Raw genomic sequence first — 13,398 nt, 5'->3', positions numbered from 1 at the left:
CGTTTCATCACTAATTCGAGTCAAACTCTGAGATCTTCGAACACGCAATTTATTATATGTAGGCGTATACGCGTGGTGCCGGGGATTGAATGGAAAACCTACAAAAAAACATGATGCATTTTAATATGACAGTTTCAAACTAAGCTAATGTAACGTCTTTACATTTCGTATTTAATATTCATAACATCCGCCGAGTCTTAACTTCTTGTCTGATTTGACAATTATTGCTTCTGAATGAAAAAAAAAGTTTGGCAGCTCATAGACTAGTACCTACAGCTACAATGTATACTGCGCAAAGCTGTTATTGCAAGTAATGACTATATGCTTGTCGGCAGCTCGAGTGATAGTGGGAAGATTAAATTTCTGATTCGGAATACCTAGCCCGAAGAAAATACAGCCAGACTCGTTCTAATAATTTGTTAATGTACGCTGCAGCAACGATAATAATGATGCTGATGCTATTGATCATGACTATTTACAACCTCTTTGAACTGAAGTTATATGATTTCGAAACATTTTTTTTTTATCTTTTATTCATATATACGGTCATCCCCAAGTGTTAAATTGTTCAGATTGAATCCGAAATTAAAAGAATCAATACAAACACGCTCGATTCCACTATGTCGTAGCCTAGACCCTATTCTCCGCTTTTGGCCTTGGTCCACACTCCGACAGAGTATGGGCGAAGGCCAAAAATCTCCGAAAGCAAAAAATGCTTCGGCGCAAGAGATTAGAGATGTCTGTACACCGGGAGGTTTATCAAGATTTACTTGTTGTTGCCATGGTTTTTTTCGTCTGAAGACTCGGAGGGCGGTTTTTTCACTGCTGTAAGTTAATGACTTTAACTTTTGTTCAAACGTTAACGTTTCTCATAGAAACTTTAAACCATTCTCTTTCGAAATCAAAATTAAAATGACACTTGAACATTGACATTTGTTACTCAATGGAAATACAAAATAAAATTTTCGATTTTCACTTGTAAGTTGGTGAAATCCGTGTATACTCCGTGGGGTTCCTAAATTAGCCCCCACAAGCGGTGGAATAAAAAAAAGACGTAATAAAACTTTGAGATTTCGAATATCTATCCACGAGGCGCGTTCTACCTTAATTACTGGCAGTATTGTATACTGTATACAGTATTCAAGACAAACGTAAGACTGCTCTGTTTGATTCCGTTTAGGTGCAAATGCCCTTTTTACATGGCGTACATTGCATCGAACCACTACGGTAAGATAATCGTTGCATTTTTCGGATTTATCCCTGTATGCCTTTAAGCAACTAGTAATGGAATTAGGGGTTTTTAAATTGAAATGATGACATGATAAAATAGTAACACGTGATAAATGATAGATATTGATTGACATAAGTTAGATTAAATGAATTTACACTTTATTCCTGACTTGAGGCTAAGTATTGTACATTGTTTTGACGCTTCTGGCTCTAAATATATCGGATAATATCACCATTTTCACTCGAAGAAGATATCTCAGCATTTTTTATTTGATTTTATCAACTGATTATCTCGGCTCATTGCATTGTTCAGTCACACATCTTAAGACTTGCTCCTTCCAGCGATTGGTAGTAATTGGACATTTTCGTCGAAGTTCCTCTTCTTTCCAGATTGTTGACTGCATAATTTTGAAAGGCATTTTATCTGTCAATACGAATCAAACCGGTATGCTACTGACCGTGGGTTGCACTGTACAATCGATATTTATCTGTGTTATCATTTAAAAAAGATTTCCGTATGCGATCTGCCTGCTTGCTCAGACATATTAATATTACTCCCGTGGAAATAACTCTTGATCAAAAAAAGTACACAGCACCATGATTTCACTGTGATACTAACACCACGAAGAAGTTCGTGTTTCGTCTTTCTTGAAAACTCAAAAAAGCCTGAGCTATGGAGATACGGTGTCTTTTTCTTAGCCGGAAGCTACTTTTTATGATTAAAATACGTAACGTTGCATGTTAAAATAAATTAATAACACCCGCCAAACGTAGAAAAGCCCTCTTACAACTCAAGGGAGATTTCACGAATACATTTTCTAGAGTAAATCAATGGCAAATGGATACCAAGTGCTTGATATGCCTCATGGCACATATAGTATACAATGCACCCATCACTTTGAAAGAACAGCTTTCAAGACACTTTAATGTGGAATTAAGTCATTCTTTACTTTCGGTCTTCAATTGTTCATGTGTATCTATTCCTGTTTACCTCGGGCGTCGTGATCGGATCGACTTCGCTCCACTGTAAATCACACGTAGAGAGTACAAAGCAGACGACTTTTACCTAACAATCTTATGCCAATAAACTCATGGGCAGAGAATGTCTGTCTGTCTGTCTGTCTGTGTGTCTGTGTGTCTGTCTGTCTGTCTGTCTGTGTGTCTGTGTGTCTGTCTGTGTGTCTGTCTGTCTGTCTGTCTGTCTGTCTGTATGTATGTATGTATGTATGTATGTATGTATGTATGTATGTATGTATGTATGTATGTATGTATGTATGTATGTATGTATGTATGTATGTATGTATGTATGTATGTATGTATGTATGTATGTATGTATGTATGTATGTATGTATGTATGTATGTATGTATGTATGTATGTATGTATGTATGTATGTATGTATGTATGTGTATTTTGAAAACAAGAGTATACGTATGTACGTATTTGGAAGTATGTGTTTCATGCATAAGTCAATTTTTCTGTCTGATATTTTTCCGTCTCCCATTACCCTTTCAACCAAGAACACGTCCTACTGTAAGCTTATTTCTGATGTGTTATGTTTACCAAAATAGGGCAATTAAGTGTTGATTAATAGATTGCTGGGTCGAAAATTCGGTGTGCATGATATGAATGAACGTGTGGGTGGATCGGGGAAAGGTTTTTCACAGCCGAATGACAAACGTAATAAAAAACCTTTTCTTGTGTTAACAAGTGGCATTTTGAGAAGGCGTTGCTCAGAAGATGAACGGACATGTCTCATTGGACAATATTACAGTAGGATTTCAAATAAAGCTTCCGCTACGGATTGATTTCCACCGGTACAAATTGATTAAACCCGTTAACTTGAACATTCATGTTGTCAACAGGTTCCCATGGCTACCATCCAACAAAGTATATCGTTTAAAACACGTGTACGTTATACAGTAATTGAAAAACAAAACAAAACAACACAAAACAAAACTTTTGCTCACAATTTTGTTGTTTATATGATTCACGGCAAAGTCACTCAATGAAATCTAATCTGCTCTATCAAAGCCACATAGCTGCATCGTTTTCCACTCTTTCAATAAGATGGATTGAAATCAAATGCAACTAATCCATTGCCAAGGATTAAAATAGACACATTTTGAAGATATTATGGCTTAATAACAGGAATCCGATCTCAGGAGATTGGATGCAGCTATATTATTGGTAAGTAAAAAGCAAAAAGACAGTTAAGGGGCTTTAATACGCATAGATTCAGTAGCATTAATGACAACTGAAATTTCGACTTTATGATGGTACTTTGGTGTACTGCCGTGTACCATTTGTATACAAATTCAAACATAATACATATTATCTGAATCATAAACGAGAAAGCCAGGAAGTTGTCCCATACTCCGATTTCCTTGATTATGCTTCCTTGTACTATATGTGAACAGCAAACTGGTGGTCTTGGTCTTCGTGTAATGTACACTCAGTTGTCTGTTGAACTTAACCCAATGCTTGTTACTAATATTTTAAATGTGTATTAACATACTGTCTGTCAAACACTGAAGCAGCAGTTTTGATTTTTTGGGATTACCGCTGTCTTCTATAGACATTACTATGAAGACGAAAAGAAGAATGCAGAACGGAAATTCAAAATTTATTAATGGCTAGGTTCACATTCATGCCCAGAGTCATCCAAAAAGTGTCAACGTAAACCGATTAGATGATATTCTCCGATATCAATCATGATCATATTGCCAACTGTGCATAATGATATTCACAAGAAGAAAATTGGCAGTAATTTAGAATACCCTGCTCATGCATTAAGCATTATGTGTAAATGAGCCATCATCACCTTGGAGAATTATTTCTCGCTTTATTTGTCAAGGAAATACGTACAGCGATTTGCGCTGAACCATTAGCAATACTGGAACTGGACACTCTGTCTAAATCGAGATGCTATTGTCTGGGCGCTAATATCAGTCAATAACAGAGAAATCAACTCTGCTAAAGTTGAAACGTTGTCTGGAAGGAGTTCACGCGCAGTCATAGCATCACCATACATCCACACACATCAGACCGCTAACTGTCCAGAACGCATTATTGCAAATGTTGTTTGTGCAGATCTGGTGGTGTTGCTCTGGCTATGTCTGACCACCTACCAGACAATGTTTCAACTTTCGCGGAGTTGATTTCTTTGTGATCGACTGATATTACCGCTGGACGATAGTTACACGTGATATGTTGGCAACTTCTCAATCAAGACAGTATATCCACTTCCCCTATTGCCACGGCAAAGGCTCAACGCAAAACACTGTAATTGCAAACGGAATACTATTGGGTAGACACTTGCTCAGTTGTACCGACTTTGCTTCCAGCAATACTCATAAATGAATTGATGATTTCGTACAATAAAGGCACTTTTTTCCTTGTCAGTCTTTCATACAACAACGTACAGAGGTATAGCGATTGAATTTTTGCACCCTGTTCGATTTTTCAATTTTGCATTTTCATTACCTCTCTCATCCTTCTGTCATAATATTGGTTTACTCTTTCCTTACACACTTTGTTTCACAATGACATGGTTGTTCATTTCCAACTACCTCCTTCACACTTGATCCTATTCATTTGTATTTTTATATTTGTACATTACTTCTCGGTTGTCTTTACCAGAGTTCCAGATCTATTTCTTCTACGGATTTGTCTTTCTTATGTGTACCGGTAGTTGTTTGCTGTCTATCTGTGCTGTGCTGTTTGTGTTTGTTATATCGAGCTTGTCAATATCGTGGAACTTATGACTATGATGTAAATTATGGCAGGGCACTTTTATTCTGATCTACATATTTAAATTCATCTCATGTGCTGTCAGTTTATTCGTTCATGTACATGCAGGAAGAGAGGGTACCGCAAGAGATTAAGGTTGGCCAAGAGACACTGTCTCAACCCTTTGAGCGCAAAAGTCAATTTTTTTTGCCCTTATAAAATATACCTCAGTCAATTTTTGTCAGATTTTTGCCAAAATTTTGATAAAGAACTGTGGCCAGTGAAATTTTATGCCCATTTGGTCGAAAATAATAAAAAAGATTACACAAAATTCATAAAAATTGGTAAAAAGTTGCACTAAAAATTTGGTGGGGAAAATACAGCACTCAAAAGGTTAATACCTGGAAGATATGTCTTCTTTTATCAAACATGTTTACGATTTCTTCAAGTCGTTGCTTCCATTTCAGCATATTGTACAATGTGAAGTCGATCAAATCTCGCGAGACCACGAGAAACAAATCCTGATACTTCACATGAAACTTCCGATGTCTCAGTCGTTGACTTTATCAGGGTAAAGTTAACTCATATTTATTTAACTCCATGCATGTACAACAGAATTATCGAACCGATCTTGTACAGTAATTATTATGTAAATACAGTGGATGAATAAATTTTGTAAAGAAGAATTGAAAATAAATACAAATTAGTTTAAGTTGCTTTGAAAGTTATATGAAGAAATAATGTATTTTCAGAATCGGATGGAATGACGGTTGCGTTTAAACCAATAATACAAATTACAAACTGTTGATGATGTATAATTCAAACAAAAGAACGATATAAATCGCATACGCAGACTTTGGAATGGAAACACAATTGGTTTATAAACTGACTTCGTATTGACGATAGCTTTAATTTCGTGTGTCGCAACAAAAGAAGACACTCTCAGCTGGGGGTACGCTTTGAATGTGTCACCAGCATACAGACGCGAAAAATTGCATTACCGATTGTACGGACTGCACTGATTTCACTGAAAACTTTCTTCAAACGTACGCCTAAAAGCAGACTTTTGTTTGTCTAATTTAATAAACCACCGCCCAAATTACACTTGATTACACATGCGGAGACTAATCGCACTGGCAAACGTTATTCCCAAAGAGCTGTCAGGAGCGGGTTTTGTTCATGATGGACCAGCAGTCAATGTGGCGTTTGATTTTCCTCGCTTGATGCCACGACCTACATCTGCACAAAAGCATCGGAGGCGAGAAATACAATACAACCTACACAAGACTCATTATGTAGTTATTGGAGTTGTGTTATTGGATTACAATAATGTTAGAACGTTACTGGACAGTTTTGAATCAAAAGTGACATTCAAAAGATTTACCTGGTGCTCTGCGTTCAAATATTGGTCTGAGCAATCGAATGAAGGAACAAACTCGGCTATTTGCTGCGAGCATTCGCATTTTGTAGAGAATTATTGATACTTGTGATATTTTCACCTTTATTCAGACATCAAAGCTATTAAAGCTTGATTTGTCGTTGCTGTTAAACGAGGTCTGGTATGGCTGTCTCTTTCGCGGTTTTGCTGACATCAGCTACCGTACATATTGAGTTCAAACTGTTCGATATACAGTATGGGTGGAATTTGTCCTGTCCGCCACAACAGGTGTCGCTTTCTTTCCCTTGTTCGTCACTTGGTATAACGCCGACCCGGCGAGTGTTCCTACCCGACGAGCCGCATGCTTCGTTCCCGTTCTGTCGGTCAGCGACGCTGTCCTGTTCGGTGTCGGCAGGGCTGTCGAGCTGTACAACAGAAGACACCAGGCGAGACGGCATTCCAAGGGACACCATTTGAGAAAGCCTGCGCAAATTGGCGTTGTATGTCTTGTCACCGTTTTGCCGAATGACGTGAATGACCTTTCCGTCGAGGCTGCGCAGTTCACCGCTGGTTTTGTCGTACGACCCGTTCAAGTTGTGCTCGACCAAGTCAGCCCCTAGAAGCTCCTCGTGTAAGGGCACCCGAAGGCCAATTGTGGCGTCAAGCGCTTTCAACAACAGAAATGCGGTAATTAGTGTCCATGCTGATACAGTCAGGATAGCTAAGCTTTGTATTCCAAGCATGTACCAGCCCCCTCCATAAAACAGCCCTACAGGCGATAGAAGGTATAAAATAACACAAAAGAATAAAGTTAACGGTGATATAAAAAGGAAAAGCAAGAATTATGCCGTCTTTCATCATGATTTCAATTACGACGTTGGTGTTTAAAATCTGATTCTGAAATGACATCGGAGATTCAATCGTAAAACCTTAATGTTTTTTTCTCTGAGTTACAGTGACCGTTCAAAAATGCACTTCAAAGCTGTATGCATCTATATTATCAAGTATACGTACATCACTATGGGAACTTTGTGACTGTTCTATGTTTTGGTAACATATTTTGCAATTAAGTTTGAAGAAAAGTGTTTCAAATAGAAAATGATGACACAGTGTGTTAAAAGTACAACAAAAGTGATGATGATGATGATGATGATGATGATGAAAATGATGACGACGGCAACCATGGCAACAACAATGGCAGCGTCAAAGTGATTCTTAGAAAAACGTTAATAACCTGATATGCTAGGCTGGTAAATGAATATCGAAGTACACCACAATACTGGAATGATTCCGGTGTTAATATAATATTTATTGTTTACTTAAATGCTGATTTTATTAATGTTTGCACGTATCATATGCTAATATTTAGGATATTTTATAATTAAATCATCTTAGAATACTCTAAAGGAATACTGTAATAGCAAACTCTTTCCGGTAGGAAGAAATAGGAATGAATAGACAGCACAATACTATTAATCAAGCGAAAAGCCATGCTTGTCCATGTCATAATGTCCTACATTAACTCCTATTACTTGCTATTGTGCCCTACGGTGACGTCATGGCGTATGTTTTGCACGGAGCTTACCGTTGTACTTTGACAGGTTTTCAAGTTTGTCTATCCGTATCCAGAGCCCCACCGACAGCATCGCCCAGGCGGAGGCCATTGCGTGCACTGGCACCACTCCCATTGGATCGTCGATCTTCATTTTGGCGGTCAGCTCGCAGCCCAGGCAGGCAATGAGAGCGCCCACGCCGCCGATCAGAAACCCTTGCCAGGGATGCGCTAGTGCACACATAGCTGCAAAAGACAGAGTGAAACCATAGAGGGGCTAAGGTGAATATTTCACACACTATATTTAGCAAGCTTGTCACTTATTTTAAATGAATTTTACAGATGAAAAGGAATTAAATAGAAAACAACACCAAAAATAGAAACACCAGTTTGCAGTGAAAGAATTTTTACGCACGATTAGCATCGTGGTCAATCGATTAATACGATCAATGGATTTTTCCATTCCTTTCCGGCAAATTGATTTAATTTCGTGATAAACGAAGTCACGGTAAGCTCAAGCATTAATAACACAGTTTATTAGCTAGTTTCATTTTCTACTATAAATAATTACCTTTCCTTTGTCTCTGAGAAAGATCGAAGAGAGAAGGGATGAAATGTACCTGTAGATTCCTTGACGACAGGGAAACTACTTATTGAGTATAGTGGGGAATGAAAAGTTGCATGATGGGAAAACCTCATTTACCTTTCCGTACACTATCAGCTAGCTGACACACGTGTAAACCAGTCCAAATAAAACAACGTTACAAAATCAAACTTAAAATCAAGCAAACGAAAACGTACGAACTTGAAAATGGCTAACCTGTTATAGACACCAAAGACGCTAGCACACCATTTGTCAGATATCCAATATCAAATATTCGACGTTTGGTCACATAGCTGTATATGAAAAACTGGAACATTTTTGAAGTGTACATATTACGACAGTAAATTATATACACTTATGGTCATTTCTCTTTTGCTTGGTGGAGTGACTAAATAAGTTAATAATTTGAAATGAAAATAGCACCATATGGTAAGAATTGATCGATACTTAGAGCTGTATGTTGACAACCGCATACGTAACGTGCAAAAAATCGGCGCTTACTAAGATTCGCGCCCCTTGCCTGCTATCTGGACCATAGGCCCCGACGATAAAATAATATGTAATCACAGACTGGTTTTGTTGTTCCATGGCACAAACAGTTTCTGCTTGTATCAAGTGGGCATAATCAACAGTTATGTGACTAATAGAATACATCTTACTCGACGGGAGACATTAATTGTATACTATATATGTCCATACGTGAAATGGGGGGAAAAAGCGAGAGTGCACAAATACTGAGTATAATGGGTACAGCACTTGTTGCGATTTTCACTGCAAGTTCAATTACTACACCATATGCCACTGCTGTTGTTTAATAATACCTTCAATGACAAGTATAATGCGCTCGGATATAGTGACTGAATCTTTACAATTTTTTACTTTCTGTGTGTATAGCTGAGTCTTTTAAGTCCTTTGCTGTTTTTTGAATACACCAGCATGCGCATTACACCCAAGTAGTCCACTTGAATATCGGGCAACAGTTAAGGTGGGCATCCGGGGAAATAGAGGGCTAAATTTAGATTCCAATAAAAAAAACCCTAACTACACGCCTGCCTGACTGTCTATCTGTATGTCTCTCTGTCTGTCCGTATGTCTGGCTGTCCCTTTTCCTGCATTGCTTGCATTTCCATTCATTTTGGCTTGGCATGGACGTGTGTGCTGTTGCCATGGAGACAGGGGTATTCGTTCATAAAAAATATCTTCACTCAGACACGAGAAAAAGTATTCTTGGAGACACGCACAATATACTGGATATAGTCGTATTCCTGAGTCTCTCACTATGTACCACTCAATGGTTTTCTAGCCTACGTGGTATTAGAATGAGTTTGCTAAATCAGTAATATTTGTCCGTTTTTAAATCAATGTGACGATTGTAACTATTTAGTATTATACTGATTGCTGTTATTGAGGTGCTACAGCAATTTTCAATAGTGAAGTAACACTTAATTGCGTATTAAAGATTTCCTCCCAGGTTCCCACTTAGCGGAGTATTGAGAAAGACGTGAGCATTCAAACAACTGTCCAATATCTATTTGTGGCCGATTCATGAAAAAAAAACCATGTCGTGGAAACACAGGATTCTACATGTTCTTTTGTGAACAGTGTACTCGATCACAAGATTTTAATGAATTATGGTACGGATAAACATGAAGCTGGTGTGAACTTTTGCACAAAACTTCACTTAAAGCTTCTAAGTGAATCGAATCAGTAGTTCTCTGCTATCATTCACTTACCTGAGCGAAATACCCACAACTCCCCCCGCAATTGACGCAGTAATTGTTGAAACAGCCGACCTGAAACATCAAAAGAAACCCGATCTCAATAGAGAAACTTTCACAGTTGCCTTGAAAACCTTCGAAAGGTTATTAACACGTGTTGGCAAACGGTGTTCTTTCTCGCTGCAGGACTTTTTCCAGATTTTCCTCGGGGGCACTGACGCTGTCTTTCATATCTTGCATCTCACGAAGTATTCTTAAGCATCAGTCTTTGTTGATGTACCTACATGTAGGCCAGCGAAGAGTATAATTTATACGATATCTTCTCTAATGCGCAACAGAGAAAGCCAGTGTAAATCATGTTTACACTGACGAGAGCGATTAAAGTCTGTAAAGCATGCAGTATATATGTTTAAATGTTATGCCTGCAAGGCGGGACATGCAGCTCTGAAAAGGATAAAGATTTACTGGATCACCGGCGGAACTGAATATTTTCTTATCATGTTAGGGCTACAAATTAAGTCAAAATTTTGTTTTTTCTGATGCCGTCGATGCGCAATCAATTTTCGCTCTAAAATGTTGATTTGATGTTTAATTTTGATCACGGTCTGACGCAAGACGATTGCGAGAAGACAGCCGATGGCACTCGCGATGGCACGTCACGCTCAGAGATTCTTGTTGTCACCTATGCACGATTTACTCTCAGTCCATATAAGGAAGTACGCGCTCGTTTATTGAAAGACGTAAGCTTTTGCTCATCCTTGCCTTAAAGACACCTTAAACCATCATTCCCATTCTAGATCATGAAAACAAAAGCAGGGGTCACCATGAAATATTCGGCATCGGAGAAACAAATTATCCAATATTTAGCGACACTTGGAATTCAAAATGGCCGCCACTCATGTGTTAATACTATGGGGAAAAATAAAGGGTTCGATTTTCAGAAAACATGCCGGGGAAAACGTTATGTACTTAATGAGCTTCAAAATGAGCCTCGAGCCACAAGTGGCAGACTAAAACTTTATTGTAAAAGTTTAAGAGTCTGATTGTCTGTCTCCGAAGTGCATTCTGCCTCAACAAAGGTAACTGCGTAATCTGAAGTTCGCAACAATGAAAAGCATAGTTTATTAGCAGTAATAACAGAGATGCACTGAATAGTGGAACATTATCAATTCTATAAAATTTCACCAAATGAATGCATAGAGCCTCCGGGTCAGGATATTCATGTCACCCTGTGTGTTTCTCGGTCAATTTAGGAAATTGGTGTAACCACCATCTAAACTGACCTTGCCGCTAATTTCCATTTGCCTCCGGTAATACCATACGTACTTCCACAGTTGAAGCCTAGCCAACCCCACCTGAAAAGATATAACCGTTCATTTTCTACAATAACAAATCATCCACGCGTAATTTGAGAGAGTGCAAAAGTGTTATTAATGACTTTTTGCGATTAAAATAATTGCTTTGCGCCAACATCTTACATGAGATTTCTCTGAACCCAGCAGAGCGGGGCAGATAAAGTTATTCTAAAAGCAAGCTCTTCACTTTAGGCGCGTCAATGCCTGACCCAAAGGGAATGTGACATGATGTCGACTGTGTTTGACGTTGATGTTAATGTCCACAGTCAGGTACAATCGCAATAATGCAGTGTACGTGAAGCACTATCATGAAACAATTTAGAAAATTAATATTTGCACTATAATTATACACACTGGACATTTTCCATCAGGTTGAGCTTAAATGTACGCATGTCACAAAAACTTAGTCATTTTTTTCTCATTTATCGGACTTTCTAAATTTTCATCTTCAGGTAAATCTTAAGTAGTTTCTTGCCATGCAGAGAAAATTTAACCCAGATTTTCAAAGCTATTCAGTATATATCTTGATAGCTCCTAAAAAGTGAATCAAGTTCAAATTCAGTTGTTCGCTGAATGAGGCGATGAAGATTCTGTTTAGCAAGTGTGTCTGTAATGCGTAGACTTAAATTACACAAAGTATTTGTAACTTTAGGAAACAGAGTGAATATAATTATTTGCAAATTTAAATAATATTTCAATTAATTATTGCGTAATAAGTGCATTTATAAATGAATCCTTACAAATAAATTTTTTGGGGGTAAAAAAGTATAACTGCTATGTTTTTCACTTGGTCAGGTTTGAAGCTATGTATAACAATTTAAATATTTTTACCATACCATAACATGAACATGCCGAAAATGGCATTTGTTGGTGATCCCATGATCGGGCTACATTTTCTGTCGTCGAATCTTCCCGTCCGCGGCTTAAGAATTATAGTCGCCACGAGTCCGGTCAAGCCCCCGATCAGGTGGACACTGCCAGCCCCGGCTATGTCCACAACACCCATCGTCTTTAGCCAACCGTTTGGTGCCAGCAACCAGTGGGCTGGGAAACAATAGATGAATGTGTTGAAGAAGGAGAAGAGAATGTAGCTCTCAAGCTTCGTTCTCTCTGCCATTGCGCCGCTCACTATCGTAGTCGAGGTCGTCGCAAAGGACGTATGAAAGAAGAAATCGGAATAGACATTCCCCATGTTTTCATCTTGAGCGTCGAGGAAGAAACGTCCGACCCCAACAAACGGGTTGGACCTCGGATCATCACCGAAACTAAGTCCGTAGCCGAACGCCCAGTACGACATTCCCCCGAACAAGACATCCACAACGTTCTTAACCATTATGTTCACTTCGTTTTTCCTCGTGACTGTGCCCGATTCGAGCAGACCGAACCCGGACTGCATGGTGAAAATGATGAACGCACTGGTTAGAATCCACGTAGCGTCGTCCCAGCTAGTCATTGCGTGTTGTACGATCACTTCGTCGTGCGGTTCCCATAAAGGCGCCTCGGTCGAATTGAGGGGCTCGGTCGAATTCATTTCACCCTTCCACGATACGTTTTCTCGACCTAGAGTCGTCGCGGACATACCGGAATGTTCTCGACTCATATGAAATTCCCGTCACGTCGGGGCTTTTCACAGAAGTGCGTCAGGCTGTAATCAAACGTCATTCATTGTACTTCGTCTCAACATGGATGTTCTCAGATTGTCTGCCCGGATAGTACATACTATTTGTCACTGATTGTCGGGTAAATCTTGAACTCCACAAAGTCAAGATTGGCGTTGGTTATCTGCAGTAAAAAGCAGAGTAACAACCGTATGTTCCAGATGACCTTGAAA

General features: G+C 38.7%; 1 protein-coding gene across 1 annotated transcript; it reads right to left on the bottom strand.

Annotated features, from left to right (window-relative positions):
• Positions 1 to 5,502: 5,502 nt before the first annotated feature.
• Positions 5,503 to 13,398, bottom strand: LOC139121732 (putative ammonium transporter 2). The gene is made up of 6 exons (XM_070686858.1): positions 12,404 to 13,398; positions 11,496 to 11,567; positions 10,228 to 10,287; positions 8,711 to 8,787; positions 7,924 to 8,136; positions 5,503 to 7,107 (listed from the first exon to the last, which is right to left on the bottom strand). The coding sequence occupies exons 1-6, from the start codon at positions 13,165 to 13,167 to the stop codon at positions 6,506 to 6,508; spliced, it is 1,788 nt and encodes a 595-aa protein (XP_070542959.1). The 5' UTR covers positions 13,168 to 13,398; the 3' UTR covers positions 5,503 to 6,505.

Source organism: Ptychodera flava, chromosome 21 (assembly GCF_041260155.1).
Source record: "Ptychodera flava strain L36383 chromosome 21, AS_Pfla_20210202, whole genome shotgun sequence".
NCBI lineage: Eukaryota > Metazoa > Hemichordata > Enteropneusta > Ptychoderidae > Ptychodera > Ptychodera flava.
The sequence above is the reverse complement of the archived record's forward strand: the minus strand, read 5'-3'. Positions and strand labels throughout refer to the sequence as shown.

Coding starts and splice junctions, on each gene's coding strand:
- LOC139121732 (XM_070686858.1), bottom strand. CDS start 13,167: ATGAGTCGAGAACATTCCGGTATGTCCGCGACGACTCTAGGTCGAGAA. Junction 10,288..11,495: donor AAATGGAAATTAGCGGCAAG/GTCAGTTTAGAT, acceptor TTGATGTTTCAG/GTCGGCTGTTTCAACAATTA. Junction 8,788..10,227: donor GTTGTGGGTATTTCGCTCAG/GTAAGTGAATGA, acceptor TTTCATATACAG/CTATGTGACCAAACGTCGAA.